The 11,564-nt window shown below is 41.6% G+C and overlaps 1 protein-coding gene across 7 annotated transcripts in view; it reads right to left on the bottom strand.

The window, feature by feature from the left end:
- Ttc12 (tetratricopeptide repeat domain 12) overlaps nt 1–11,564 on the bottom strand; it is a 72,933-nt gene that overhangs the window by 5,550 nt on the left and 55,819 nt on the right. For 6 of the 7 annotated variants that reach the window (XM_023706617.1, XM_023706613.1, XM_023706614.1 and 3 more), the window contains exons 14-18: nt 10,540–10,632; nt 9,213–9,273; nt 8,397–8,534; nt 7,817–7,915; nt 7,302–7,370 (exon numbers count right to left, since the gene is read on the bottom strand). In XM_023706617.1, coding sequence (XP_023562385.1) covers nt 7,302–7,370; nt 7,817–7,915; nt 8,397–8,534; nt 9,213–9,273; nt 10,540–10,632 — 460 coding nt within the window. Of the gene's footprint in view, nt 1–3,297; nt 3,397–7,301; nt 7,371–7,816; nt 7,916–8,396; nt 8,535–9,212; nt 9,274–10,539; nt 10,633–11,564 lie in introns of those variants that run through there. The other variant, XM_023706619.1, reaches the window with a different exon arrangement.

Below are 11,564 nucleotides of genomic sequence, written 5' to 3'. Positions count from 1 at the left end.
TTTTTTTTCTATAATTGTGTCAGTTTGGTTCTGTTCTCTATTATGTTTTATTGGTCTATGTGTCCATTTTTGTGCTAGTAGCCATGCTTTTTGTGTTACTGTAGCTTTGTGATATAATTTGGGATCATGTATCGCTCTTTTTACTTAGGAGTGCTTTGGTAACTCTTTTGTTTGTTTGTTTCCACATGAAATTTTGGCTTGTTTCTTCTAGCACTGTCACAGATGCCACTGGTATTTTGATATGTACTGCATAGAATCTAAAGATCATTTTAAAAAATATCTATCAGTTATTTAATTAGGTTCTTAGTAAGAAATTTAGAACACCAATTTATGAGGGTAAATTCCATTTGTCAGAGCAAAAATGGATTGCAGGTAGCCCTAGAGCTGGGGAACAGCTTTGATTTTTGCTAAAATCTGTGAGTCCACTGCTTTTTGATCCACCTTGTGCTGCTCTGAAATCTGGTATTTCTTTCTTGGTGTCAAAGATCTCGCCTTCCTGGTGTCTGGGTTTCCGCAGCTGCTTCTTTTTAAAGTAAGCATCAGTGAGGTGTTTGGGGATTTTCATTTTGCTGCTATAAATTTTTGTAGAGGTGGCAATGACAAATTTCTGGTGTGTTCTTCATAGAGGAATATGATTAAAACTAAGAGGTCCAGTCACAAGTAGCAAGCCACTGGCCAACTGCTTCAGGAAGACCACTCTTGCCTTGTGACACCCAGTGAGGATGATCAAGATGGTGCCGGGAGTGATGCTAAAGGGTTTCTATCCATGGCTCAAGAGCTTTCAGGATACACCTTCAGTAGGGTACCAACTAGGCATTTTCCGAAGCTTAACCACACGAGTACCACCATTCTTGTCCCCACTGACTGGTTTTGTGATTGTAGCAAGAACTTGTTCATTATTTTTCTTCTTAACTTTTGATTTAGCAGCTGTGTATTTTCTTTATATGATGTTTTTCTGGAATACATAACAGATTGGGAGTATCTACCAATTCCTCTAACCAGGACAGGATTTCGGCTGCAGTGGGGCTGCCACTTCTTGGACATTTTTGCCTTCACCTTACCCTTTTTACTAGTACCATTGAGATCAGTCTTATTGACTTCAGGTTTCTTCTCTTTAGTGTCTGGCTTCTCAGGTTTTTTTGACTGCTATCTTGCAAGATGGGAAAGAGAAAAAATAATTTTGATAATATGGCCATTTTGACAATATTCTGTCAGCCCAAGAACATGGAAGAGTTCTTCATTTTCTGGTGTCCTCCTCAGTTTGTTTCTTCAGTTTTCTGAAATTTTCATTGCAGAATTCTTTCCTCTCCTTAGTTATGTTTATCCCTAGGTATTTTATTTTCATTGAAGCTATTTTAAATTAATTTATTTTTAGATGTCTTTCTTAGCTAGTCAATTACTGGTATATTGTAAAGCTGCTGGCTTGTTAACACTGATTTTATATCCTGCTACACTGCTAAATTCATTTATCAGCTCAAACAATTTTGGATAGTCTTTAGCATCTTCTAACTACTGAATAGTATCATCTGCAAATAAGGATAATTTTTTCTTTCTTATTAGTATTCCTTTCATTATTTTCTCTTGCCTAATTGTTCTTGTTAAAAGTTCAAGACCTATATTGAATAAGAGTGATGAAAGTGGACATCCTGTTTTGTTCCTGATTTGAGAGGAAATGCTTTCAGTTTTGCCTTATTCAGTGTGATGTTGTTGTGGTTTTGTTTATATGGTCTTTACTATACTGAAGATTTATCCCAGTTTCTTCGGGCTTTTTAACACAACGAGGTTTTACATTTTATTGAAGTCTTCTTCGCATTAACTGAGATCATGTGATTTTTACCTTGGCTATTTATAATGAATATTTGTCTTGGGTTCAATCTACATACCTTGTGTAGATATGTGGTATATTATACTTATTGACTTGCATATGTTAAAACATTCATGTATCCCTAAAATGAAATTAGCTTGATTGTGGTGTATGATCTTTTTAATGTATTGCTGGATTTGGTTTTGGTTTTGGTAAGGATTTCTGCATCTGTGTTTACCAAGGATATTGGTCCATGGTTTTCTTTTTTTGTTGTTGTTGTGTCCTCATCCAGTTCTGGTATCAAAGTGATTTTGGCTTCATAGGAGGAGGTCGGAAGTATTCGTTCCCTTTCTAGTTCATGGAATAGTTTGAGGAGCTACAGTGCTAACTTTCTTTAAAGGTCTGGCAAAATTCAGCTGTGAGCTCATCTGATCTTAGGCTTTTCTTTGTTGGAAGACTTTTTTATTATTGCTTCTATCTCATTGCTTCTCATTCTATTTAGGTTTTCTCTATCTTCTTGGTTTAGTTTTGATAAATTATATGCGTTTAGAATTTTATACATTTCTTCTAAATTATCCAATTAATAATACAGGTTTTCAAAGTAGTTCCTAATAATCCTCTAGATTTAGTATCTCTTTTAAAAAAATTTAAAGAGAGTACAAATTAGAATTGAAACAGAAAAAATTACAAGTGATATAGATTTTCACTTAAAAAAGTAATACGAATTCCACAGTATTTGTTGCAAATACATAGTTTTGTCTTCCAAGCAGTTATTTATATTACCAGATATATACATGTAAAATTGGAAGAAAAAAAGTATAAAAAATTAAGAAGAGAAAAAGTGCTAACAATTGAAAAAAGGAGATGAAACAAATTAAAGCATGTCTGTTGTAACAGGTCCTTATTCATCTCCAATTGTATTGATTTGGGTCTTCTCTTTCTTTTGGTTAACTTGTCTATCAGTTTAGGGATTCTGTTTATCTTTTCAAGAAACCAATGCTTTATTGGTCTGTTGGCCTTCATGTTATTCATTTTCGATCTTATTCCTTTATTTTTTTTCCTGTTGGACTTGGCTGGGACTTGTTTTTGTTTCTCTAAGGCTTGGAGATATATAATTAGGTTCCTTGAGATCTCCCTGATGTTCTGGTGGAGGCATTCAGAGCTATAAGTTTTCCTCTTAGAACTGTCTTTACAGAATCCCAAAGATTCTAGTATGTTGTATTTTCATTTTCATTTGACCCTAAGAATTTTTAAATTTCTTTTTTTTATTTATTTTTTTTATTGATACATTCTTTTTTTTTTTTTAAGTTTTATTTATTTATTTATTTATTTGTGTGTGGCCAGCTCAGCCCACCAGGGGGCGGGGCTGGCTGGCATGTGGTGCTGGGGGATTGAACCGCGGTCCCTGTGCTTTGCTAAGCTTATTCTGAGTAGGTGCGTTAGACCACTGAGCCATCTCACCAGCCCAGAATTTTTAAATTTCTTGCCTGATTTCTTCAGTGACCCACTGATCATTCAAAAGGGACCTGTTCCATTTCCATACTTTCCATGTTTTCTCTTGCTACTGAGTTCTGACGTCATACCATTCTGATCTGAAGAGCAGCAAGAAGTTACTTCAATATTTCTGCATTTGTTAAGGTTTGCTTTCTAAGGGCCCATTTGGAGAATGTTCTGTGAGTTGTTGAGAATATATATGCTGTATTGGATGAAAAGTTCTGTGGACATCTGTTAAGTCAATTTTACCTATCATGTAACTTAACCCTAATGTTTCTTTGTTGATCTTTTTTGATTTGAATGACTTACCTATTGGTGAGACTAGAATACTTAAACTGCCACTGTTATTGTACTGGGGCCTACGTGTCTCCTTGTAGTAGTGTTTTATGAACCAGTACACTGGTTTGATAAGTATTTATAATTTTTATGTCTTCTTGGTGGATTTTATCCTTTACCAATATATCCTGAACTTCTTTACTTTATCTGACAGATTTTGTCTGGAAGTCTGTGTTGCCAGATCTGCCAGATTTCATTCTCAGGTCTTTGCTAGTGAGTTGTTTTCTTCCAAGAAGGAAAGAATTGGGCCTTATTTTTATCTGTTGTAGTTCTGGGCACTGAACACATGGCCTTCTCAAAGATTTAGGTCCACAGCCTCCCACATCCTATTTTCAAACAGGGTCTCACTAAACCATTTGGTGGCCAAGGTTTGGTTCAGACTTGCAGTCCTTCCACTAAAGGCTCCAGAAGTGCTGAAATTACAAATGCAAGCCACCATGCCTGGCTGGATCTTGACTTTAATCCCATCTGCTGGTCTGTGCCTTTTGAATGGAGAATCAAGACCACTTACAGTTATTATAAAAAGCAATGCACTAGTTCCTGTCACTTTTGTTTTTCTAATGTTTTATTATTTCAAAATTTTTAATAGCTGATCTCTTCCTCATGTGTGTAGGATTCTTCCAAGTGCCTTCTGCAATACTGAACTTCTTTAGTGCATGCTAATTTTGTAAGACCTTTATTGCTCCTTCAATTTTGAAGAATAACTTTGCTAAACATAGTAATCTAGGTTGTCAGGTATTTTCTTTCAGGGTTTAAACTATATATATCTTTCTGTGTTTTTCTGGCCTTTAGAGTTTCTCTAGAAATATGTGAAGTTACTCATATGGGTTTACCTCTATCAGTGACTTGGTGTTTTCTCTTACAAATGTCAGTAGTCTTTCCTTATTTTGTACTTTCATTTTTATTTTAGGGAAGGGTCTACAGGGTGTTCAGGGTCTTACTACTAGATCAGACTTGTAGTGATCCACTTGTTTACAGCCTCCCAAGAGCTGGGATTTCATGGGCACTCCACCACGCCCAGTCTCAATCTCCCTCTCAGCATGCCCTGGGAGCAGGGCCGGCATGGCAGGCCCAGGGATTGAACCCCCAGCCCCTGTGCCTACTTGTAGGCATTTTAACCTGCTGAACTATTTGGTCAGTCCTTTATTTTGTACTCTTCATATTTAAGCTATACTGTTATATGGGGAGGTTCCTTTCTGGTTGTGCCTGTTTGGGGTTCTAACTGGCACCAGTACCTGTATGTCTATGTCTCTTCTAAGATTTGGCTATTTTCTGCTATTACATTAAATAACCTTTTTTATACTATTATTTTGTACTCCAGCACTCTCTTCCACAACAAAATTTTTTAAAGTTTGGTCTTTTATTTCTCACGGTATTTATATGTTTGGTTGGCAGTTTATTATCTTATTAGTTTATGCATACTAATTTCTCATCTTTATCTTCATCTTTATCTCCTACAATTTTGCCTTTCTGTATGGTTACATACATTGGTGAGTCTTTCTGCTGAATCTTAAAAATATTCAGACACATCTTTATTTTGGTGAAAGAGATCATTACCCTCTTTCTGTCACTCCACATCCACTGAATCTTTGATTTGCTATTGTGCTTTACATTTCCAGAATTTCTAATTGGTTCTCCTGAGAATCTTCCTTTGTGGCATTGCCCCACGGTTTTTAGCCCTCCTGTTGGTCCTTTCTTGCACCCTGTGCTCCCTCTTCTTCCTTGCTTTCTCCTCCTCTCCTTTGCAATTGCTTTCCACATGCCTCAATTTCGGGTTCCAGACAACCTGCGATTTCTTTGCCAGCATCTATGCTGCCATTTTTGTCCTCCCTTTCTCTGAGTTTTTCCACTTATGTGTGTGAGTTTCCTGAAATGTCTTGTAACCCTTACCTGTCCAATCATGTAAGAAAAAGGCAAGAAAGATGTACTGGGCATGCGATACTTATGAGAAGATTGTTTTTAAGTGGCAGGCAGAGAGGTACAATTCTAGACAGCAAAGTGTTTTCCCTCTGGTCTTTTGATGTGCGTATGCAGCATTTCCTACACTTTTGGTCATAGTTCTAAATAAAGAAAAAGAAGAGAAAAAAAGAGAAGAGAAAAAGAAAAAAATGCTGATGTCATGCTTGGAGGCAGATCGTCAAATGCACCCCCTGCCTCGTCTTTGCATTCTCTGTGGTCCCCATGCTTGTGAAGCGTCAACCCTCTCCAGTGCGCTACAAAGCAAACTCCCGCCTCCCAGCCGAGTCCCCTCTGTGCTCTGCATGAGGCCTCATCAGCCCTGTCTCACTGCCACTCTTGTAGTCGTTCTCCACCTCCTAGAGATGCATCAGAACTACTGATCCACCAAGGGACTTCTTGCCTGTGCACTTTGTTGATGTGAATCATTTTTTATTTTTCTTCTCTCAATGCCTTTCATTTCATTGGGTTGAGGTTTCTAGAAGGATAAGGGAAAAACCTGTGCATTATCGTATTAACACTCTTATTGCCCTAACCAGCTTCATACACACCTTACAATCCTGCTACAGTGGTCACTATACTGCCCTGTTCAGGCCCAAGATGGTGGTCTGACCCAAGTCCCTGGTCCCTGTAGTGGATTGCTGCTCTGCTCAGCAGGATAGGCAGCACCCAGCAGGAGCACACATGGTCATGTGGCCCAAGAGTGTCCCCGCTGTGCTGCAGACCCAGCTTTAGGTCTGCGTTACCCCAAGGAGCCCCCCACCCCTGAAAACAGTGGTGCTTGCCATGACGAAGGGCACAGGCATCTTCTAGGGATCCGATGAAAGCAATGATGCCTCCGTCATAGAAACGAACATACACGCAGAACTTGTGGCACAATCACACGGGGTGGAAGGGAAACCTTAAGACCTATCACACTTCCTGGAGCTTGGGTTACAGTCTTCGCCCACAGTGTTGTTTGGGAATGCTCGCCCTAAACGAAGTATGCTAGATTGGATGTGACCTTGACTGTTCCTATAGATTTTAGGCTCTGTCCTGAGAGGTAGAAAAGCAGGTGATTAGTACTGTGAGTGAAGAAGACACACCTCAGGAGGATGGCATAAAGCCTCCTAAATCATATTATTGCTCATCTCTTGATGCTAAAGTTTTCTTACACAGCAAAAGTTTTCTTCTATGAATTTGCTGGCTTTTGTTTTTCAAAGTTTGCTTTAACCCCAGAAGCAGAATGAAGAAACTCATTCCTGCATGTTCTCCAAAGGTGCTCAAACTTGAATGTACAAACCACCTTCAAGACTCCTGGCTTTAAAACATGATCTTTGCTCTTTTGATGATAGACTAAAGGAATATTAGGTGCAGTCTTCCGTCATGTTCCATCTACACAGAGTCTCTTGGAATGAGACAAATCAGGTGGATTATACTGCATCTGCTGGTCAGCTTCCAGGCAACACAGAAAGGAGATTCCAAAGTTGGGCTTCTGAACTCTATGGAGTCCACAGATAGGCTTAGGGGAGATGTCACCAAATCCCCCAAACTGTAAGCAAAATCTGATTGTGTGCTGTGGGCATTATTCTGAGGCATATCCACATTGTGCCTCAGAGAGTCAGCAGATTATCAAAGGTAGGGACTGCTAGAAGGTTAAAACCCACCCACAGGAAAATAAAACCAGAACAGAAAAAAGGATGCTGGTCCTGGACTTCCCTGAGATACTCACTGTTAGGATGCCCCCATCCTGGCTGTCTAGTAAAGTCAGGCACCTTCTGCTCAGCTCCATAGCCCAAACCTGCAACCACCAGGAAAAAGGAGAAAGAGCGCTTAGTTCCTGTGACTGAAATCCTCTGTGAAGCTTCCTCTGAGCAACCAAACAGAGCTGCCCACTCGCTCTCGCTGCATTCCATCCAGATTTCTTCCACACCTTCCTTTATTGCTCCTATTTGGCTCTATCTTTAACTGCCCTAACTGGCAACACTTCCACAACACAGGCTGTATTTTATTTGACTTTGTAAAGTCAGCTCCTGGTGCTATGTTCAGCATACAGCTGGACATGCAGGCAGCTTTCTGAAGTAATACACAACTGATCCATCTCATTCTCACCAGAGAGAACCCACAGAGTGTCCCTCCCACCCTTCCCATCTCCTCTGCTGGTGCCCAAGTCAACAGGCTGTATACAGTTCTATACAACAGGAAGTATTCTGGTTGTTCCAGGGAGGGAGACGAGAGTGCCCATACCTCTGAGGCAAAGGGGACCTGAAGACAAAGGTTCATCATGAGTCCTAGGAGTGTGTATGTGACCTCCCTGCATAGATCCATGTCATCCTCGCACTTGGCCTTGGAAACAAAACAAGGTAATCAATGACCCTGGTGTCTTGCAACTTTCACGGCCATCTTTGTCCTTGGACCAGGACTGCAGAGGTAGCTGCGTTCCCTAAATTTTCAGTGTCATGGACTTCAGTGATGGTGAAAGTGCACAGACAAGTTCTATGAGCTACTGTTCATCTAGGGGACAGAAAAGGAGTCTCTGGGATCTGTGCCCAGGCTCTCTGCCTCTTCTCAGCCCCAGGTCAGCTGCTGGCATGGATGATCAAGGTGGCTCCATGAGGAAATCCCATGAATTCTCTCAGATAGGAAAGATTTGGTCTAGAGGATCCCTTAAGGCCTGAAGCCCAACAAAATCTATGATTACAAAATGGATAAGCCATTGGCTTAAAGCCCTGTAAGAAGCAGAATTTTTGGAAAAGCCAGATAATTAATAAGTGGATGCCCCCAAAAGGTATGAAAGACAAAAACTTAATAGAAAATCTAAAAATACCAGCAGGCCCAAGCAGGCATCCCCAAATTCTTCACAGGCTGACATGTGTCTCCGAGCAGCAGCCTCAGCGCTGAGGCTTCCCATGATGGCGATGCACTTGCAGAGTGCTGAGGAGTTGGTTACTACGGGATCTCTCTTCTACAGTGAATGAAAAGAAAGCTAAGCCTCAGACAGCAGAGCAATCTCCGAGTGGTCCTCACTCATCAAAAGGCTGGGAACCAATGATTTTTATCAATATCACTTGGAGACATCCCTGGGGTCCCCCGGCAAGAGGACAGAAGCACAATGGAGTAGACCCCAAAGGGGCTGGGCTCTACAACAACTAGCTGGGAGGCCTGGGTTAAGTCCCTTCCCTTCTAAGAGACCCTATTTTCACAGTGACGAAATGTTGGGGTGTAGTTATCTCCCTAAGTGCCTCTGAAATGTCTAAGGCTCATGGGCCTAGCACAGTCTCCTAAACAATCCTTATTGTCCTCTGTCTCATCAACAAGAGCTGCTATACTTGTCCTCCTGAAAGAGATGAGAAGATTTTGTACCCAGATTGGACTGATGGAGAATGACGAACTCTCTTCCTTTCACCTAAGAACAGTTCACGCACAGTGTTTGTCCCTGTAACCATCCCTGTTCATGTGCCACCTCCTCCTGTCCTCCCTGCGGCAGTATCAATAACTGAGAATCATGTAAATCCCACCTGAGAATAAGTGACTAATCACCCTGACAGGCAGTGAGGGTTCAGTGGTGGAAACCATGGTTAAGCACCTCTGCCCTCGCTCCCCGCATGCCTGCCATGGAGGACAGGAATGAAGATTTGCTCACCAGTACACCCGTGAGCGCAGGGAGAACACCTGGAAGGTTGGCCCGGAACCAGACTTGGAATCTGTCAAGAAAATATCAGCCAGGATTATTTTTACACGGTATGAGCGGTGACATAATATCTTGGGTAATGTAGCAAACAGTGATAAGCTGCACCTGTGTGACTTATGGTAGGCATGAGTAGTTCATCCTGACCTTCCTCTCATCTCATGCATATACTAAGGCTTTAAGTTTTCCGAGTCCAGAAATCTGTCGTTAATGTTAAGTGACAGATCTCAGCTGGCAGCTGTCTTAAGCAGAAGTTGCTGAAATCCCCAATCCACGTCAGAGATGACTCTGCACCCTTCTCCCCTGCTGAGCTTACACCTCTTGTGTGAGCTGTGCGAGGATCCAGATGCACACACACCTGCACATAGTAGGGCAGCAGCCCGCACCTCCTGCCTGTGCCAGCGGGCTGCCTGTCTCAGAGCACAAGCTGTTCTCCATTACATAACCATTGCTAGCCAAGATCTTTAAAGTTCATACAGAATCTTCTAAAAAAGATATGATTTTTTAAAAATCTAAAGAATTATAAAAATCTCAGGCCTTTGCTATCTTCCCCAGCAGCCAAGTAAAACTAAAATACAGAAAGCAGGGTGGGCAGAGAGGCACCCCATCACGCCCCTGGCAGCCCAAGGCTACATTTCACTGCTCATTCTCATTTGCTTATTCACCAAAAATTTGCTAGGCACTGATAAGAGCAAGTTTTCCTGACACATAGTAGGTGTGCTGATTACCAAGGGCACTGTTTTAAGTAGTGAGTACTCAGTATCTGTTAGAGATTGCTTCCCGGAACCTCCAGATTCACAAAGCTCTGGAGGCTCAGTTTCCTTAGATACCACACCATAGCACTTGTATTTGTACACTTCAAATTATATCTAATCTTTTGATTACTTAATGTTCCTATACCATGTAAGCACAGCAGTTCACACATGTACTATTTAGGGAAGGACGAGAAATAAAAGTCTGTATATGTTCAATATAGATACATCTTTTTCCTATGTTTCTGAGCTGTGGCTGATTGAATATGTAGATGAGGCCATAGATACAGAGAGCCAGCTGTATGTCACTGCCCAGGGCTCCATGAGCACAGGGTCACCCTCCACTAGGAGGGTCCAAGACAGAAGTGGATGATCGCAGCCTTCTGCAGGCACCAGCCCTCCTGCTCTGAGTGCTGCGCTGTGTAGTCACAGACCTGGCCTAGCTTCTCTGCATACTGCACAGTTTTTAAAAATCAGACAGTTTAACATAGGTGGAAGAGCTGTCAATTTCTAGAAGTAAAAAGCTTTACCTTTCTTCCAGGGCCAAGTCTGTGAGCAATCCGATGGCGGTACTGGCCTTCTTGTCTGAGAAGTCGAGGAACGAAAGCAGTGCTTCCAGCAATCTGCAAAATCCCATACAATTTTGAGAAAGGGTTGTCTTCCAACTGCCTGTGTCCCCAAACAAGGTGACTTTGCAGGAAGTCCAGGGAAGAGTTGGCACTGGATGAGAGGAGCTGAAGGGTGAAGAGGAATCTTCCCAGGAAACTCAGCTCCTAGCCCACCCCAAAGAGAGAGACATTGCCCTTTGGGCACTGCTCCATGATGTACTGTAAATTCCCTGGGGGTTAAACAGTTTTAAACAAACTTTAGTGTTTACGGATTATCAGACACCAGCTCGGAAGTAATCTCTGATGCTCTGGCCCCATCAGGTTCATTAAGTTAGATGACAATTAAATGGGAAGCTTACTAATCTGCTGATGACTCAAGTGGGAAGGCCCCATACTAAAGTGGGTGATGGAATAAAGATTTAACAAGATCTTGACAGGGTGCTGAATACATCAGGTAAAATCGAGTCCCCCGCTACTGAAAATTCTGTGTCAGTAACAGAATTCAGAAACCTACTTTTTAAAATGGCTGAAATGCAAGGATTTAAGAGTTTTCAGACACTGCACACAAAGTCTGGGCCAACAGTCTGGTGCAGCTGGCAAAAGACTGCAATCTCGGGCTGCCCAGATGGGTTTACTGGCACCAGCCAACGGAAGGAAAAGTACTGTGCCTGTCCAGTAGGAAGAATTTAGTGTGCCGAGTACTGGGCTCAGTGCTGGCCTCCTGGTCCCATACAGCGCCGTGTACAAGCAATTAAGGATAGTAAATTGTGTTCGGCGGTGTGCTAGAAACACTTGTGTGTGGTGGCCCCTGCGTGCACTTTGAATGAAGTGTACGACCCTGGAGATGAAGAAGGCTGGAGGAGCAGATGACATTTTGGACATCATCAAAGAGAACAGCACTAGCTATTCATTCATTCATTTGTTTATTTTTTTATTTTATTTTTTTT

Source organism: Octodon degus, unplaced genomic scaffold (genome assembly GCF_000260255.1).
Source record: "Octodon degus isolate 3935 unplaced genomic scaffold, OctDeg1.0 scaffold00266, whole genome shotgun sequence".
Taxonomy (NCBI): Eukaryota; Metazoa; Chordata; class Mammalia; order Rodentia; family Octodontidae; genus Octodon; species Octodon degus.
This window is presented reverse-complemented; position numbering and strand designations above follow the sequence as displayed.